We start from the raw sequence: 17,581 nt of genomic DNA on the forward strand, positions 1-17,581 counted from the left end.
TTGTGGGAGTCACATCCCCGTGGTGCCCATGGCCTTGTGGGAGTCACATCCCCGTGGTGCCCATGGCCTTGTGGGAGTCACATCCCCGTGGTGCCCATGTCCTCACGGGGCCACATCCTTGTGCTGCCCGTGTCGTCGTGGCAGCGACGTCCTCGTGGTTCCCCCATCCTTTGGGACTCATTTTCACGGTCCCCACGTCCTCGTGCCTGTGTCCCCATGGGACCCATCAGCCCCAGGATGATCTGAACCAAATCAGGGCTGTTTGGGGCAGGAGAGGACCGTCCTCACAGAGCCAAGGTCTCACCAAGACAGGTGGCTTTGCACACTGAAGATGCAGAGCCACCAGCACCTTGCTGTCAGCCTGCAAAGGCCTTGGTGGGCAGCCAAGGGGCTGGAGGGAGGAGGAGCAGGAGGAAGGTGCTCCTGCCTCACTCACCTGGCCAGCACATCTCCCGTTCAGATTCAGTCTGACCCCTTCCAGGGGCTGCAGGAGGGAAGGGGAAGCAGCAGTGGGACTGTCCTACCCCCATCTACAGCCAGGGAGGGGAGGAAGGATGCCTGGACATGGATTTCATAGAATCCTAGAATGGTTTGGGTTGGAAGGGACCTTAAAAAACATCCAGTCCCACCCTCTGACACAGGCACCTTCCACTAGCCCAGGTTGCTCCAAGCCCCGTCCAACCTGGCCTTGGACACTTCCAGGGATCCAGGGGCAGCCACAGCTTCTCTGGGAAACAAAGAGCCGAATGGGCAGCATTGTGAAATGTGCTGGGAAGAGGCTGAGGATGTTCCCAGCAGGACAGGGGTGACAGTGGCTCTCACTGGGATTTTCCCTCTGCCCAAAGAGCTCCCATCCCTCACAGGCAGGGACCTGCCCTGCAGCAGGGTCGGCTGTGGCTTGGGATGCAGCAGCTGGACAGAACTTGGAATCAGGAACAGGGGGAGGGTGGTCGAGGGGGGTTTATCCCCACCACCATCAGGGTTTGCTGAAGAAGTCAGTATCAAACCCTTCCAGCCCAGGAGCCTGCTCCATTGTAGGTGGAGAGAGATCCACATCTCCATGGTTATTTCATAGAATTATGTAATTGTTCAGGTTGGAAAAGCCTCTTGAGATCATCCAGTCCAACCATTCCCCAGCACTGCCAAGGCCACCACTAACCCATGTCCCCAAATGCCACATCCACACAGCTTTTAAATTCCCCCCAGGGATGGGGACTCCACCATTGCCCTGGGCAGCCTGTGCCAGGGCTGGACAACCCTTTTCCTGAAGAAATTTTCCCTAATATCCAACCTAAACCTCCCCTGGGGCAACTTGAGGCTGTTTCCTCTTGTCTTGTCATATCCTATTTGGCACTGAGCACAGTCCTGGCAGAGAGATTTCACGGGCCGATGGTCTGCACGGCCTCACTTTGCCTGGCAATCCCTAAAAGTGAGCAGCACCTCCCAGAACCTGCAGAAAATACCAGGGACAGCAGGATCCGGGGGTGCCCCGTGTTAGGTGGCTGTCAGTATTTCCGTGGTGGCTGAGCAGCGCTGCTCGCTCCCCTCCCTGCTGCAGAGACAGCATCGAGCTCGTTATCGAGAAAACAACACCCCCAGGGGGCCCGTTTTCCCTGGAAAAAGAGCAACCAGGCTCTGGAAAGCGCCGGTAGGTGTGGCTGAGCGGGCTGGCAGCCGGCTGGAGGTCTCGTGCCCCGTAAAGCCGAGCTCGGAAGTTTGTTGACGTCTTTCTTTTTCGACCCGACGGAGGAGGAGGAGGAGGAGGAGGAGGAGGAGGAGGTTGTGCAGCAGGAAAGCGGCTCGACCGCCATCCTCGCGGAGCTAAACCCGGCTTCCTGCCCCTCTGCCCGCCCCGGGGTCACACCAACACTCGCGCAGGATGTGTCTGCAACACCTCAGACAATGACAACCCCCCTCCCCGGGCGCGGGACCCTCTCCTGCTCCCGCAGCTCAGGCGCTTCCTGCGCCGGGGCTCGGGCAGGTGGAGGCAGGAGATGCCACCTCTCCTCGGAACCAGCCCTGGCTTCCCAAATCCCCCCCACCCCCGGGGAGCAGCCACTACGGCTGCTAATCTGGAGAGGCCACGTAGAAGTGTGTTCCAGTGGGGAAATGCATATTTCCCGTTCCCAATCCCTCCTGTCCATGCACAAGTCTTTCCCTATCCTGAGCCCCTCAGGGTTTGCAGCTCCTGTCAGGAGCAGGATTTGACCTTGGCTGTGATGTCATTGTCCTTTTCCTGACACTGCTGGTGTTTCACTGCTCTGCTCCCACGGATCCTTTGGGGAATTAAGGTGTTTGGTGCTGTTCACACATGGATTGTGCACCAGGTATTTGCACACTGAAAGATAAATCTGGCTGCCCTGCTGGCATGTGGCTGAGCAGCATTTTGCTGCCACTGGGGAGTTGGGGATCACAACCCAAAAACTGAGCTCAATCCTTGTAGTGGGGACGTTTGTCCTGTTGATTCAGCACTGAACCCCTCACCCGAGCTGGGGGGTCCCCCCAAGCTGCTCCATGCAGGGTGTCACTGTGGCTGTTCACGTTCCTGCTGCTGCTGAGCTGGATTAGGGAACAATTAGGACACGTCCCACCTCAAGGGCAGCACCATCCTGGCTTCTGTCCCCTCTCTGTGGCTCTGGTGTCCCCACAGTGTCCCTGCCACATGCAGGTCCCACCATCAGGGTGGGGGTCTCTGATTGTGCCCCAGCCCTGGCAAGCAGAGGGTCCCCAACAGCGATGCCATCGCAGGGATTGGTGTCCTGGGGTCAGTGTCACCGGGTCGGTGTCGCTGTGTTGGTGCCACGTGGGTTGGTGTCACGAGATCAGTGTCAAGGGGTCAGTGTCCAGGGTTTGGTGTCTCAGGGTCGCTGTCACAGGGTTTGCTATTCCAGGGGTGGTTGTCACACCTTTGAAGCTTTGCTCAGTGCTGTCCCCGCTGTGAGAGCAGGGCACAAACCTCAGCTCAAACCTCACTGGTCTCTCACCCACACTGGCAGCTCCCGGCAGCACCCACGACGCTCCTTCCGGCTCGGAGCTGCTGAGGTGGAGGTTTTGCTCGAGCAGCTGCTGCTGCATTCAAGGCTCCTCCTGAGCCAGAGCCAGGCTGGGGCTCAGAGAACCCCAAGATAGGGAAGTGTTCCCTGGTTTGGTTGGGAGGAGGAGTTTGGTGTTTGCTCTGATGTTACCAACACAGTGGGTGTTTTTTTCCCTGTTTTCCCAGGTGCAGCGAGTGCAAAACCGTCTTCCACCGGGACTGCCAAGCCCGGGCCACGTCGTGCCCGCGCTGTGAGCGCCGGCAGCGGTACCAGCAGCGGCTGGAGGCCAGCACAGAGCCCAGCCTTTAGCCCCCAGCACCGACCTCAGCGCTGCCCTCGGCTTCTCATCCAGCCAGATGAGCCCCAAGGGATGGGGATGGCAGGAGGCAGAGAGCACAGACCCCCTGCCCGGGAGCCCATCCTGCACCTGGCCCTTCTCTGGGGACAGGGACAGTGTGGGATGGGGACTCCTGTCCTGTGGGACCCTCTGCCCACCCAGGACTGAGCAGGGCGGGTGGAAAGGTCCATCCCTCCTCACACTAACCAGGTGCTGCTCCCTGCCACCCTCCTGGTGCCAATGTCCCCTCCCGGTGGAACCCAGCAGCTTTCCCGGGTGTCAGTCCAGATTTCCAATCAAGGATGTGGAGAACTGACGTTGATCAAAGCTCTAGTTTTTTAAGATGTTCGATACTGAAAAACTGGTATTTTTTTACGTGGGGGTTTTGCACAAGCTGGGCTGCTCCGGGGTGACAGAGCCGCGCAGGGAGGGGACAGAGTGACACTTGTGCCTTTAGGGACCTGCGCGCCCGGGGGGGACCGTGGGCACCCCGAGCATCTCCCGCTCAGAGAGCCCACCCAGCGCCGTGGGAGAGCCACGGGCTGCTCCTCCCCCCTGCTGCTGCTGCTCATCCTCGGGAGAAATTTTATTTTCCTTTAACCCCTCCCCGTGCAAAAATAAAGTTTATTTAACAACTAGTGAAGCTGGTTTGGGGTTTCCTTCTCTGCAAGGAAAGGGCCAGATCACAGGTTCAACCTGACACGACGTCTCTATGGGAGGAGGGTTGGGAATGGGGATGCTGCCTGTCCCTTTTCCTCTGTCCTCCATCCTCCCTGCCTGTTCTCCATCCTCAGGGGTTTTGCAGAGTGGTTGGGGGACCCTTCCCTTTTTTCCTTGCCCCATTTTCCTTCCCACCTGCTCCCCACTGGTTTCAGCCTCTCCAGTTGTTCTTTTCCCTGCCATGCTGGTGCCAGAAAGATTTGGGGTGTGCCCACCAGCACAGTGAGACTCCCCGGGGTGGGTGGAGGCAAAAGCCAGGGCACGGCAGCTCTCGTGGGACCCCCCTGACGGGGTCCCCATCCCTGTGCCCGGGGAGGCCGTGCCGGATCCGGCAGCAGCGCAGATCCCGGCTGAGCCGGCGGGGCTGGGCCCTTCCTGCGGCAGGAACCTCCCGAGGAGCCGTTTCCTCGTCGGGCAGCGGCGGGTCCCCTCCGCCATCGTCCCTTCCCGCCCGCCCGAGGGGAGGAAACGGGCTGGGCCCCACCAGCAGCCCTGTCCCGGGCCGGGGGCTGGGCACCCAACCCCGCCGTGGGGCCCGGCCCCGTCTCTCGTCGAGGCGGCAGCAGGAAACCGAGGGCGAGTCGAGACGAGCCCGGCGCGGGCACGAGCGGGACCCGCGGCCGCGCGCCCGCCCAACCCCAGGCCGGCGGCAGGTGAGGTCTGGGGGGCTCGGTGGCTTTGGGGGCCCGGGGACTTGGGGCTCGGTGGCTTGGGGGGTTTGGGGATGGGGACGAGGACGGTGGCGGTGACCCCGGGGCTGTTCCCACAGGTTTGGGTGGTTTGTGGAACAACCTCGTTGGGCTGAGAGGCTCAGTGGGGACCCCGAGGTTGCTGAGCTGGGGGGTCCTCACACACCCCAGGAGGGGTTGGGTGCTGGGTCACCACTTCCCTGCCCCGTGTCCCGCAGGCGGAGGTGCAGGGAAGGCCATGGAGGCGGCGGTGCCGGCGGAGGAGTCGCTGGTGCTGGTGGAGTACGGCTTCGAGTACCGCGCCAAGGACGGCACCTTGGTCTCCATCAAACCCAACGAGCGCTACATCCTCCTCAAACGCACCAACCCACACTGGTGGCACGTCCGGCGGAGCGGGGACGCCCGGCCCTTCTACATCCCGGCCCAGTACGTCAAGGAGCTGCCCCCCATCTCCTCCCCAGCCCCACTCGACCCCCCGCCGTCGGGACATGTCACGACAGAGCCGGTCCCGCTCGTCCCCCAGCACCCGCCAGCCTACGAGTATCGGTTCGTCAGTGCCACCGAGCCGGGGGAGCCATCGGGGGGGTGCCCCGTGCCCCGGGGGGACTCAGTGCCAAGGAAGGACTCGGTGCCCAGGAGGGACTCGGTGCCCAGGAGGGACTCGGTGCCCAGGAGGGACTCACTGCCCAGGAGGGACTCGGTGCTCCAGAGGGATTCCCCACCGTCACTCAGCTCTTTTCGGGTCCCCTCGGGGCTGACCCCCAACCCTGCCGAGCCCGTGAGACCTTCGCACTCCCTGGATGACCTGGCGCGAGTGACGCGGGCACAACGCGGTGCCACCAGCACGGGGTCTCGCGGGGACTCCCCAGGACGCGCTCGCCCGCTCGGGAAGAGCCGCTCCGAGACGCTCTGCGCCCCCGGCAAGGACAGGGATGTGGCCAGGAGGTGGCCTGGGGCCGGCCCTGCACCTCAGGTACGGAGACATCCCCGCTGCTGTCCCCAAAAGCTGCGCGGGGGGGGGACTTTGAGCGTGTGGGCAGGCAGGACACTTGAGTCCCTCTGCTGATTCAGTGCCCCACTGCGACCCTGTGACCCCCGGCACAGGGTGGGGTGACACCCCGGCACCGCAGGCACTGCCAGGCCCCCCCGTGTCCTCCCACCGAGCTGACCCTGTGGGGCAAACCTACAGGTGAGCTCCCCATAGAGGTTTGCCAACATTAACCAACTAGGGGGAGGGATGAGCACGGGGCAGCACCCGCCTGCACCCCCTCCCCGCCCCCCCCCGAACACCTTCCCCCCTCAGCCCCCCACTCCGTGCCTCAGTTTCCCCACCCTCATGGCCCCCCCGGGCTCTCCCAGTCCCCCTGCTCTGCAGAGCTCCGTAGTCCCTGGGTGGGGGTCTCGGTGCCACTCGAGGGGGGGGGGTTGGGATGTCCCTCCCAGGTCCCGGCAGCGTTCCGGGGTGAGAGAAGACAGAAAGGGGTTAACAGGGAAGCGCGGCAGCTCCTCCCTGCCGGGGCGGGGGCCTCACCTGGGCGCCTCACCTGGGCGCAGCACCCGGGCACCGAGGTGGGTGCTGGGTGCACCCCGGCACAGGCCAGCGCCCGACACCCCCAAACCCACGCCCACCTCACACCAGTAAGTAGCGAGGGGCCCTTCCCAGGGACCCCCGGGCTGCTGGGGGGCACCCAAAGGTGGGGGTTGCCCCCCGGCTGCTCTCCTGCCACCGACACGGGCTGGGGCACACGGCTGGGACGGTGCCAGCAGAGAGGGGGTTCCATGGCCTTGTCCCCCGCCCCCACCCCAGCACCTCACTTTGGGGTAACCCCAGGCACCTGCAGCACCCCAAGCCTGGGTGTCCCCCACTTGGAGGGGGTCTGGAGGGATTGTGCCACCTGGGAGGGGGTGTTGCTTGAGGAAAGGGGGTGTTAGTGGTGGCAGGCTGTGTTTTACACCCCATTTTTACCCCATTTTCACCCCATTTTCCTCACTGTGCCTTTTGCACACCCAAAGCCACCGACCCCCCTCTGGTGGTGACCCAGTGGGGTCCCCAACCCCAGTGCCACCACCAGATCATCCCCCTTCCCTGCCCAAATCCAACTGGTGCCAAAACCGTGCGGTATCAGCCACGATGGGACCGTGGTGGCCTTGGCCCTGCCACCGTGTGCTCCCCCCACCCCACCCTGACTGCTGGGATGGGGGATCCCGGTGCTGGGGGGACGCAGCAGCCCTGGATCGGCTTCTGGTGGCGCAGCACGACACCACGAGGGCCAACCTAAATTTGGGGGGGATCATCCCAGTGCAATTCCTGCTCGGGTGGCCTTGGCTTTGCCGGAGCGGGTGACGAGTGGGAGGGTGATGGGTGACAACAGCCCCCAAGAACAGCCAATTCCGCCCCAGGCGTCTCTTCCGCTCCCCGAACCCCGGCAGGAAGCGCGGCGGGTGCAGGGCCTGGCTCAGGGTCCCCGTGGCGTTACCGGAGCCTCCCGGTGCCCCCACGGCTGCCTCCCACTCCAGTGCCCCCCACGCTGCACCCCCAGCCCGGTGCCCCCCGCGATGGGTGACCGGGAGTCAGGGGGTCCCCGGCGGGCCCGGAGCAGGGTGTCGAGGCTGCTGCACTTGGGGAAGGTAGGCAGCACCCACGGGTGCACACAGCGGGGGGCTGGGGGGTGTTTTGGGGTCCTGCTCCTCCAAACTCCCTCTTGGGTTTTCCTGGCTGTTTACGGGCACTGGCGGGTGCCACGATGCCCGTTCCAAAGCGGTGAGGGGCACCCAGCCCACCCCAGGGGAGAAAACCCCACCAGGAATGCACCCATGGGATAGAGGGAGGTGCTGGGGGACTCTGTGCTGGGGATCCCCCATGGTCACCCCCATGGTCACCCCCATGTCCCCTATCCCCACGAGGGAGGGTGGCCCCCTGTGCTGGATTCCAGCCCTGCTCACCGTGGCAGGGGGGTCGTGGGGTGACGGGGGGAGGGCGAGGGGGTGTCATTGAGTCACTGTCCCCCTCAGATCCAGGGTGTCCCCAGGGACACTGCACCCGCTGTCCCCCCACCCCGGGTGATGGGCAGGGCCAGGGTTGGGACCTTTGTCCCCGTGGCCATTAGTGAGAGGCCCCAGCTGTAAAACTGGGGAGTTCAAAGGGTGCCAGGAGGGATTTCCCCACTGGCAGCACCTGCCTGGTCCCAGGGGACACATCCCCCCACCCTGAGCAGCCCTGTGGGTGGGGGTCAGCCAGGCCAGGCCAGTGCTGGGGCCTTTATTTTGGGATATGATGGTGGGGCTGTAGGCTCAGCATCTGGTGCTAGGGGGAGGCAGAGGCTGTGGGTGCTGGTGATGTGAGTGCTGGAAATGTCCAGGGGTGCAGGGGATGTGGGTGCTGGAAATGTCCAGGGGTGCAGGGGATGTGGGTGCTGGAAATGTCCAGGGGTGCAGGGGATGTGGGTGCTGGAAATGTCCAGGGGTGCAGGGGATGTGGGTGCTGGTGGTCTGGGTGCTGGTGTCAGTGATGTGGGTCCTGGAGGTGTCCTGGGGTGCTGGTTTTGAGGGTGCAGGTGCTCTGGGTGCTGGTGTTGGTGATGTGAGTGCTGGTGCTCTGGGTGCTGGTGTTGAGGGCGCTGGGGTGTGGGTGAGGGTGGGGTGGGTGTGAGTGTTGGGGTGCTGGTGTCGGGGAGGTGAGTGCAGAGGCTGAGGGTGCACAGGATGAGCACATCAGTGGTGTTGGGGTGGCAGATGTTGGTGCAGATGTTGCAGGTGTTTGCGGTTTGGGTGCCAGTGATGTGGGTGCTGATGTGGGTGCTGGATGCAGTGGGTGATGCGGGTGCCAGTGACACGGGCACCGACACAGGGGCTGTGTGCAGGTGACACAGGTACTGGTGATGTGGGTGCAGGTGATGCAGGTGTTGTTGGTGGCAGGTGATGTGGGTGCAGGTGATGCAGGTGGGTGCTGATGTGGGTGCTCACACAGTGGGTGATGAGGGTGCTGGCTATGAGGGTGCTGCCTGCAGCAGGTGACACGGGTACCCACCGACATGGGTGCTGGCACCAGGGACCATGATGTCTCCCCACGTGCTCAGCCTGGACTCCCATCCCCTCTGCCAGCGGGTGCTCCTCCCCGCTGTGGGTGCTGTGGGTGCCCCCTCCACCTCCCACAATCCACACCCCATCACTGGCACCTCGTGCCCCACTCAGTGGGGTGCCCAGGAGGGCGCCCCAGCAGCAAGAGCAGGATCCGTCTCCTTAACCCCCCCACCTGAGCAGCACTGTGGGGACATCCCAGGAACGCCATCCCAGGAACACCATCCCACCTGCAGCACCCGGTGACCCCCTCGTGTCCCCCCCCAGGCGCGCAAGGAGCCGGAGGAGCCGCCCGATCCCATCTACCTCAACATCCAGGAGCTGCGGGAAGAAGCCGCCGCTGCCAGCTCGGTGCCGGAGGAGCCCGGCGGGTCCGTGTCGGACTGGGAGACACACACGGACACGGAGAGTGGACATTTGTTTTATTATAATCCCACGACGGGAGAGACCACGTGGGATTGTCCCTTTGGGCAGGCGGCCGACGGAGTGAGTCCCGCCGCCTCTCCCGCCTCCTCGCTCGCACACAGCCCGGAGTTTCCCGAGTGGGAGCAGCACGTGGATGAAGGAAGCGGACAGACTTTTTTCTATAATTCGGTAACAGGTGAGACGTCGTGGGACCCCCCCACTGCGGGAGACGCAGGCAGCCCCCAGGATATGTACCCTGGGGGGACGCGGTACAGCCCCACGGAGCAGAGGGTGAGCACCCAGCGGGGCACAGGGGTGGGGTTGGGACTGGGGGAGACAGGGATGGGGACGGAGATGGAAATAGGAGTGGGGATGGAGATGGAGACAGAGATGGAGATTTAGAAAGGGATGGGAGATGTGATGGAGATGAAGATGGAGACAGAGGTGGAGATGGAGACAGAGATGGGAGTGAAGATACAGATGAAGATGGGAATGGAGACAGGGATGGAGAAAGGGATGAGAATGGAGAGAGAAACATGGATGGGGTGGAGATGGAGACAAAGATGGAGATGAGTTAAGTTGGAGATGGAGACAGGGATGGCAATAGAGATGGAAATGGAGATGGGAATGGATATTGGGAATGGATATTGGGATTGATATGGAGATGGAGAAAAGGATGGCAATCGAGATGGAAACAGGAATGGGAATGGAGATGAAGACAGATGGAAACAGAGATGGAGATGAAGACAGATGAAGATAGAGATGAGAATGGAGACAGGGACAGGGATGGGAGTTAAGATGGATATGTAGGTGGAGACAGGGATGGGACTGGGGATGGAGATGGAGATGGTGGAGGTGGGGCAGCCCCGCCTGGGTCAGCCACACAGGGATACAGATGCTCTTGGTGGGGCATAAGATCCTGACCTGTCTCTTCTTTCCAGCCGCCCACTCCAGAAACAGACTATCCCGACCTGTCTCCAGATGAGCTGGAGGGTTATCCCGAGGAGGATTACTCGCCCATGGGCTCCTACGACCAGGGGTCCACTCTCTGCCTGTCCCCAAGGCGCCCTGAGGAGCTGGGCTCACCCCCGGGCTGGTACGAGCACGGCCACCACGAGGGCGTCGTGTTCTACCCTGAGCACTTCTCTGACACGGTACGGGGACAGGGATGGGGTGGGATGGGGATAGGGGTAGGGATAGGGTTGAGGATGGGGATGGGGGCAGGGAAAGAGACAGGGAATGGAACAGGGATGGGGACAGGGATGGGGACAGGGATAGGAACTGGAATGCGGACAGGGATGGGATACAGACAGGGACGGGGCAGGGACAAATATGGATATAAGGGTGTCTATCCAGGGATGAGCATCCTCACAGGGCCTCAAACCAGTGTGTAGGGTGAAGACCAGCACCCACCTGGCAGGAGCACCTCAGGCATCAGCTGATCCCTCCCTCCCTCCCTCCCTCTCTGCCCAGGTGCCATCAGGTGGCCGCCACCACCGTGCCAGCAGCGGCTCCAGCCAGGACAGCGGGCTCTTCGCCTGGCACGGCACCGTGTCACCGGCACTGGGCATCAAGGAGGAGAAGGTGAGAGCCCAGGGAGGGGCACCCAGCCCTCCCCCACCCCGGAGCCGGGCAGGGCAAGGGGCAAACCTGACACCCACCCACCATCCCCCTTTACTTTCCAGTTCAAGAGCCTCGAAAAAGCCGGGGTGCTCAACCGGACCAAGACGGTGGACAGAGGGAAGCGGCTCCGGTGAGCACGTCCTGGTGTCCCCCAGCACCCAGGGAGGGAGTCCAGGGGGACAGAGGGGACAGGGGCTGTGCTGTCCCCCTGTGTGACCTCTCCCTCTCTGCTTTCCAGGAAGAACTGGAGCTCCTCCTGGACAGTGCTGGAGGGGGGGATCCTCACCTTCTTCAAGGACTCCAAGCACTCGGCTGCTGGTGGTTTGGTAAGAGCCCCTACAGCCTTGGGAGGGGGGCAGCTCCCACAGGATGGGACCAGCACCCACAGGACAGGGCCAGCACTCATGGGATGGGGTCAGCACCCACAGGATGAGGGCAGTATCCATGGGACAGCCCAAGGACTGATGGGATAAAGACAGCACCTGTAGGAGAGAGGCAGGAACCCATGGGATGGGACCAGCACTCCTAGGACAGGGCCAGCACCCACGGGATTGGGCCACCATCCATGGGACAGGGGAACATCCCACAGGATGGGGCCAGAACCTGCAGGATAGGACCAGGCCCCACAGGCGAGGGCCAACACCCTGCACAAGGACCCCCCAGCACTGGGTCCCCCCACACTGGGGGGTGTGTGCTCACATCCCCAGCACACACACACTCCCCACAGGACCTGGGGGGAGCCAGTGTTGGAGCACCCTAAAACACACCCAGATCTGGTCTGAGAGAGCAGCAGGAAGCAGTGCCAGACCCAGCCCCCCGTGCCCAGCCCCCCTCTCTGGTGCCCAGCCCGGATGCAGAAGCTGCCCTGGCTCTTGCAACACCCTGTGGTGACGGTGCCAGGGGAAGGACAGGGGACACATGGCCAGGGGGGACACGGTGCTGGCCCTACCTCTGGGGTGGGGCTTCACTGCTCTGTCTGGGGGATGCAAGGGGTCTGGGGTGAGGGGAAATATGCCCAAAGCACCCCAAAAACCAGTGTGTGGGGAAGGCCAGTGAGTCTGATGCTGTGAAAACCTCAGGGGACTGTCCCCTCCCTGCAGACAGTCACCCACTCTCTTCCTGCTGTGTCACCAAGAGGGACCCCAAAGGACAAGCCCCCACCCCCGGGTTCCCTGGCAGGGCTGGGGATGTCCCCCAAGGTGATGGCAGCTGTAGGTGACAGCCACAACCCCCACCCCACCGTGGCAGCTCTGAGCCCTGGTCCTGAAGAGACCATGGGAGGGGACAGAGGGGACGCCTGCCACCCCTGCCTTTCTGGAGGAGGGCAGCCCACACACCCCCCCAGCAGGACCCTGGTGCCCCTGTCCCCTCTGGGCAGGTGCCACCCTCACTCCCTTGTCCCCACAGCGGCAGCCCAGCACCCTGACCACCCCCGAGCACACGGTGGAGCTGCGCGGGGCCACCCTGGCTTGGGCTGGCAGGGACAAGTCCAGCAAGAAGAATGTCCTGGAGGTGAGTGGGTGACAGTGGGGGGACACCAGTCACCCCCCAGAGTCCACACGTGGCCTGCAAGACGATGCCACGCCTGCCTGGTTCACCCCAGCAGTGGTGGCAGTGGGGACACCGGGTGACATCCAGGGGCAGGGAGCACAGGGACTGTGCTGTGGACACTGTCCTGTTCTGACATGGAGAGGTCACCCGGAGACATCCTGCCTCCCAGAGGGGTTTTTCCACTCAGGCTTTGCACAGGGGGGAGGTTTCAGCCGCTCCAGCCCGCCAGCAAACGGCAGCATTTGGGGTCATCTCCATAACGAGTTGGGTGCTGTGCTCAGCCACAGCCTGGTTGCCAAATCCCGGCGGTCGTGGCAGCCCCGTGCCCTTGCCCTGACCTTTGCCTGTTGCTCTGTCAGCTGAGGACACGCGAGGGCTCGGAGTTCCTCATCCAGCACGACTCGGAGCAGATCATCACCGCCTGGCACAGGGCCATCGCCGACAGCATCGGCCGGCGGGTGAGCAGGCGCCGGCCACCCCCCGCCCCACCACCCTGGGGACGGGCCCGGGGTCTCACAGTGACCCTTCCCTAGGGCTCCGACATCCCCGGAGAGGAGGACGCCGAGAGTGGGGCTGAGTTCGGCTCCCGGGAGAAGCTGGGGAGCGGCGAGGAGAGGAGGGCGGGTGAGCTCGGGCGCCCTGGGACGGGCATCCGTGGGGTCTCCGGCTCCCCGGAGGTGGGACATGGCAGGAGCCCCCTCGGGACAGGGCTGAGCTGTGCCCTGTTCCCCCAGTGGCCGGGCAGGTGCCGGGCAGCGCCAGCACCGAGAGCGACTCCAGCAGAGTTCGGAACAAACTCCGCAAGTTCCTGCAGAGGCGGCCGACGCTGCAGAGCCTGAGGGAGAGGGGCTACATCAAGGGTGGGTGTCGGGGTGGGGGCTGGGATGGGCTGCTGGGATAAGGATGCATCAGGTGCCAGGATGGGGTGATGGGCTGGGGATACATCGAGGTGTTGGAGAGAGGCTGGCTCCAGAGTGACTACCGGGATGGGGTGCCAGGAGGGGCCTGCATCAAGAATGGGTGCCTAGAGGGGGATACATCAAGGGTTGGTGTCAGGGTGGGCTGCATCAAAGGAGGGTGTTGGGATGGGGCTTGGATCAAGGGTGGGTGCTGAGATTGGGTGCTGGAATGAGGTGCCAGGATGGGGTAATGGGATGGGGTTGCATCAAAGGTGGGTGTCGGGATGGGGTGCTGGGAGGGGGCTGAATCACGAGTGGGTGTCGGGATGGGGATGAATCAAGGGTCCTGGGTGCTGGGATGGTGTGTCAGGATGCAGCTGGATCAAGGGTGGGTGCTGGCGTGGGGATACATCAAAGATGGATGCTGGGATGTGGTGTCAGGATGGGACTGCACCAAGGGGAGATGTCAGGATGGAAACAAGTTAAAGATGGGTGCCGGGAACGGGTTCCAGGACGGGGCTAAATCAAGGGTGGCTGTGAGGACGGGGTTGAATCAAGGGTGGGTGCTGGAATGGGGCTGAGTCGCCTCAGGATGTCCCCAGGTGGGAGGGGAGGTGGGGACAGCTGAGGATAGAACTGGGACAGTGGGTTGAGAGACCAAGCCCAGCCCTGACCCGACGTCTTGGTGATGGGCTTGGGCATGTCCCATCACCTCCAGCCTCCCCGGTGGCACACCTGTATGGACACAGGACTCTTCGTGATGTCCCCAGCCCTGTCCCCCAGCTGCCACCCTCCCAGTGTCCCCTGGCCGTGCTCATGTCCCCGTTGTTCCCCAGACCAGGTTTTTGGCTGCTCGCTGCTGGCGCTGTGCGAGCGGGAGCGGGGGACGGTGCCGCGCTTCGTCCTGCAGTGCATCCAGACCGTGGAGAGGAGAGGTACCACCCCGGGGACAGGGGTGGGCATGGGGACAGCTGGGGGCACCAGGGTGGGGACAGCTCTGGGGACAGCCTGCAGGGCATGGCTGGGTTTTCCCTGGAATCCTGGTGCTAGCTGTGGGATCGGCTGTCACCATGTGCCACCCAGCTGTGGGCACCCTCCAGGGGACAGTGGGGACACGTGGGGACCCAGAGCTCCCTAGAGAGTGGCTGCTGTCCCATCCTAGTGTGGGTCATGGTTAACTGGAATCTTTCCCCCCTCTCCATCTGCCAGGTCTGGACATCGATGGGCTATACCGGGTCAGTGGCAACCTGGCCACCATCCAGAAACTGCGCTACAAGGTGGAGCACGGTACGGTCACCTGCGGTGGCACCGGGGGAAAAATGGGATATAACCCCCCTCCAGGGGCAGGGGGAGGGGGGCACAGGGACCCCCACCCATCCCTGGGGCCCTGGACTCACCTGAGGTGCTGCCCCGGCCCCCAGACGAGCAGCTGGACCTGGATGACGGGCGCTGGGAGGACATCCACGTTGTCACCGGGGCGCTGAAGCTCTTCCTGAGGGAGCTGCCGGAGCCACTTGTCCCCTTCAGCCACTTCGACAAGTTCATCGCTGCCATCAGTGAGGGACAGGGATGGGGAGAGGGGGTGGGATGGGATGGGATGGGATGGCAAGGGAATAGGGTGGGGATGGAGCGGGATGGGGTGGGATGGGAAGGGATGGGAGGGTGAGATGGGGACAGGGATGGAGAGGGTACAGAATGGGGACAGGTATGGAATTGGATGGGATGGGGACAAGGATGGGGACGGGGTGAGAATGAGATGGAGATGAGGATGGAAACAGGGGAGAGGGATAGGGTTGGGATGGAGACAAGGACAGGGACAGGTATCAGGTTGGGGAAGGCGTGGGGACAAGGATGGGATCAGGGATGGAATGGAGATGGGATCAGGAAGGGAATAAGGATTGGAATGGAAATGGGCTGCACAAGGGAATGAGGATTGGAATGGGGACAGAGACAGAGGGATAGGATGGGATGGAAATGGGATGGGGGTGGAGACGGGAACTGGGACAGGCAAGGTGATGGAGATGGGGATGAGGACGGGGATGAAGATAGGGATGAGGAGGGGGGTGGGAATGGGGACAAGGATGGGGGTGGAGACAGAAATGGGGACAGATGCTCTGGCTGCTGGAGCCAGCACCCCACTGCGCCTTCCCCCAACCACAGAGATCCAGGACCTGGCCATGCGGGGCCGGTGCATCCGGGACCTGGTGCTCTCCCTCCCGCCCGCCCACCACGACACCATGAAGGTCCTTTTCCGCCACCTCTGCAGGTGACACCCCCTCGCTCCCCCAAACCCACCCCGGGAGCTGGGAGGGGGAACACAACTCGGGGTCAGGGACAGGCCCCAGGTTTGGGGATGAGCCGGTGACACCCCCCATCCCTGCAGGGTGATCGAGCACAGGGAGGAGAACAGGATGTCGGTGCAGAGCGTCGCCATCGTCTTCGGGCCCACCCTGCTGCGGCCGGCGAGCGAGGAGAGCAACATGGCCATGCACATGGTCTTCCAGAACCAGGTGGTGGAGCACATCCTCAACCACTACAGCTACATCTTCCCGGAGGGATAAACCCCCAGGACACACCCTCAGCAGTGGGGACATGACGGAGCAGCTCCTCCAGGAAGGACTCAGACGTGTCACCGCAGACGATGGGTGGTGGCCGTGGCTCTACGAAGGACAGAATGGTGGCCCAGCTCAAGGGATGGGCACCCCCAGGGGTCCTCCTCGACCACCCACTCCCACTGGGGCCGGATCCACCCCAGGGGGGTGTGGGGTTTGTGGGGCCCCCACTGGTCAATGGACTATGGAGCCCCGCGGTCCACAGCTTGTCGGGGCCAGCGGCATTCCCGGGATGAGAGGATGGAGGTGCCCAGGCTGGCAGTGCCTGCAGGGACATGGCACCAGCGGGAGGGAGGGCAGGGAGAAGCCAGGCTGTGCCGTGGCCGGAGCCCACCGCCCGATTCCCGAATAAAGAGCCCGTTCAGCCGCCAGGGTCAGGTGGTGTTGGCAGGACATGGGGACATCCCAGGGACCTGGTGACACTGCGGGCACATCAGTGGACCCTTGGGGACACCATGTGCCCTTTGTACCCTACGAGGACGAGGGAACCTGAGACTGAAGGCCACCAGGGTGACCTGGGACACCCTTCCCAAACGGAATCACCAAATCCCATGTCACCAGAAGTGTCACCACAGGCAGTGGGGACAGGTGATGAGAACCATCATGGGACGTGAGTTCCCATCACCCAGAGCCACCCACTTGGAGTGGGAACACTTTGGGTCATGATGGGGACAATTTGGAACACAACCAGGACCATGTGGGATGCAAAAGGGACAGCAAGAGACATGACTGAAGTGCTTTGGGACATGGCAGGGACACAAGGAGGATGGTTGAGAACACAGGGGTGACACCTGGGGACACAACAAGGACAGCTCAGCACATGGCAGGGGTTTGGGACATGGCAGGGGTGGCCAGAGCACAGAGGGAACACTTGGGGACACAGCAAGGGCACTTTGGGGTATGGTGGGGATATGTGGGGATGTAATGGGGACAACTGTTGGGTTGGAGCCGCTTTGGGATGCAGTGAGGCCACTTTGGGGACATGAGGGGATGATTCAGGGATGCAGTGTGGGAGGTTGGGACACTTTGAAACAGTAAGGGATGCACTAGGGACACTTTGAGACACTTTGGGATGCAGCAGGGAAACTTTTGGGACACTCCGGGATGCAGCAGGCACACTTCAGGAACTTTGGGAGCCTCACGGGACTCCCCGGGCCCCCTCGGGGCGGGCGGGGGCGGTGCCGGGGGCAGAGCCCGGCCGGTCCCCGCTCCCATCCCGATCCCACCCCGCTCCCTCTGTGCTCCCTCCCCGCTCCCATCCCGATCCCACCCCGCTCCCGGCCCCGCTCCGCGCCCCCCGCCCGGCTCCATCTTGTTCGCGGCCTCCGCGGAGCGGCTCCAGGTGCGGGGGGGGGCTGGGACGGGCTGGGGGGGGCCGGGAGGGTCGCAGGGACCCGCCGAGGGAGGCGGAAGGGGGCCCAGGGGCGACCCCCCTCCCGGGACCCCCGGCCATTCCCCTCCCCCTCCCCTTAAGACCCCTGGCGATATAGGGGACCCCTGGGACTGAACCCCCCATAGAGCTGTGCAGGACCCCCCCCTCCTCCCAGAGTTCCCATCACCTCCTCCCCTCCGCCTCTGGACCCCCGCAGTGACCCCCCAGGGCCAGGCGGGACCCCCCAGCCCCCTGCGCCCC

General features: G+C 63.4%; 3 protein-coding genes across 5 annotated transcripts in view; all 3 read left to right on the plus strand.

Moving 5' to 3' along the window:
* PLEKHM1 (pleckstrin homology and RUN domain containing M1) overlaps positions 1–4,010 on the plus strand; it is a 22,960-nt gene extending 18,950 nt beyond the window's left edge. For all 3 annotated transcript variants that reach the window (XM_017839302.1, XM_017839304.1, XM_017839303.1), the window contains one exon: positions 3,221–4,010. In XM_017839302.1, the coding sequence (XP_017694791.1) occupies positions 3,221–3,344 (124 nt within the window). In that variant the 3' untranslated portion in view covers positions 3,345–4,010. The remainder of the gene's footprint in view (positions 1–3,220) is intronic.
* A 727-nt stretch (positions 4,011–4,737) lies between these two features.
* Positions 4,738–16,297, plus strand: ARHGAP27 (Rho GTPase activating protein 27). The gene is made up of 16 exons (XM_017839290.1): positions 4,738–4,745; positions 5,000–5,754; positions 9,126–9,554; positions 10,205–10,417; positions 10,737–10,847; positions 10,949–11,016; positions 11,125–11,212; positions 12,294–12,398; positions 12,797–12,895; positions 12,971–13,061; positions 13,172–13,297; positions 14,173–14,271; positions 14,546–14,623; positions 14,758–14,892; positions 15,497–15,602; positions 15,720–16,297. The coding sequence occupies exons 2-16, from the start codon at positions 5,020–5,022 to the stop codon at positions 15,895–15,897; spliced, it is 2,661 nt and encodes an 886-aa protein (XP_017694779.1). The 5' UTR covers positions 4,738–4,745; positions 5,000–5,019; the 3' UTR covers positions 15,898–16,297.
* A 929-nt stretch (positions 16,298–17,226) lies between these two features.
* TMEM98 (transmembrane protein 98) overlaps positions 17,227–17,581 on the plus strand; it is a 5,539-nt gene continuing 5,184 nt past the window's right edge. The window contains exon 1 of the mRNA XM_017839295.1: positions 17,227–17,290. The gene's annotated coding sequence lies outside the window, so the exon portion shown is untranslated. The remainder of the gene's footprint in view (positions 17,291–17,581) is intronic.

Source organism: Lepidothrix coronata, unplaced genomic scaffold, assembly GCF_001604755.1.
Source record: "Lepidothrix coronata isolate B3197 unplaced genomic scaffold, Lepidothrix_coronata-1.0 Scaffold396, whole genome shotgun sequence".
NCBI lineage: Eukaryota > Metazoa > Chordata > Aves > Passeriformes > Pipridae > Lepidothrix > Lepidothrix coronata.

What these genes read in the sequence shown, in the direction of transcription:
- ARHGAP27 (XM_017839290.1), top strand. Translation starts at nt 5,020, where the DNA reads ATGGAGGCGGCGGTGCCGGCGGAGGAGTCGCTGGTGCTGGTGGAGTAC. An exon ending in ACAGCCCCACGGAGCAGAGG is followed by an intron (nt 9,555 to 10,204) that starts GTGAGCACCCAG and finishes TCTTCTTTCCAG; the next exon opens with CCGCCCACTCCAGAAACAGA. An exon ending in GCGCTACAAGGTGGAGCACG is followed by an intron (nt 14,624 to 14,757) that starts GTACGGTCACCT and finishes CCCGGCCCCCAG; the next exon opens with ACGAGCAGCTGGACCTGGAT.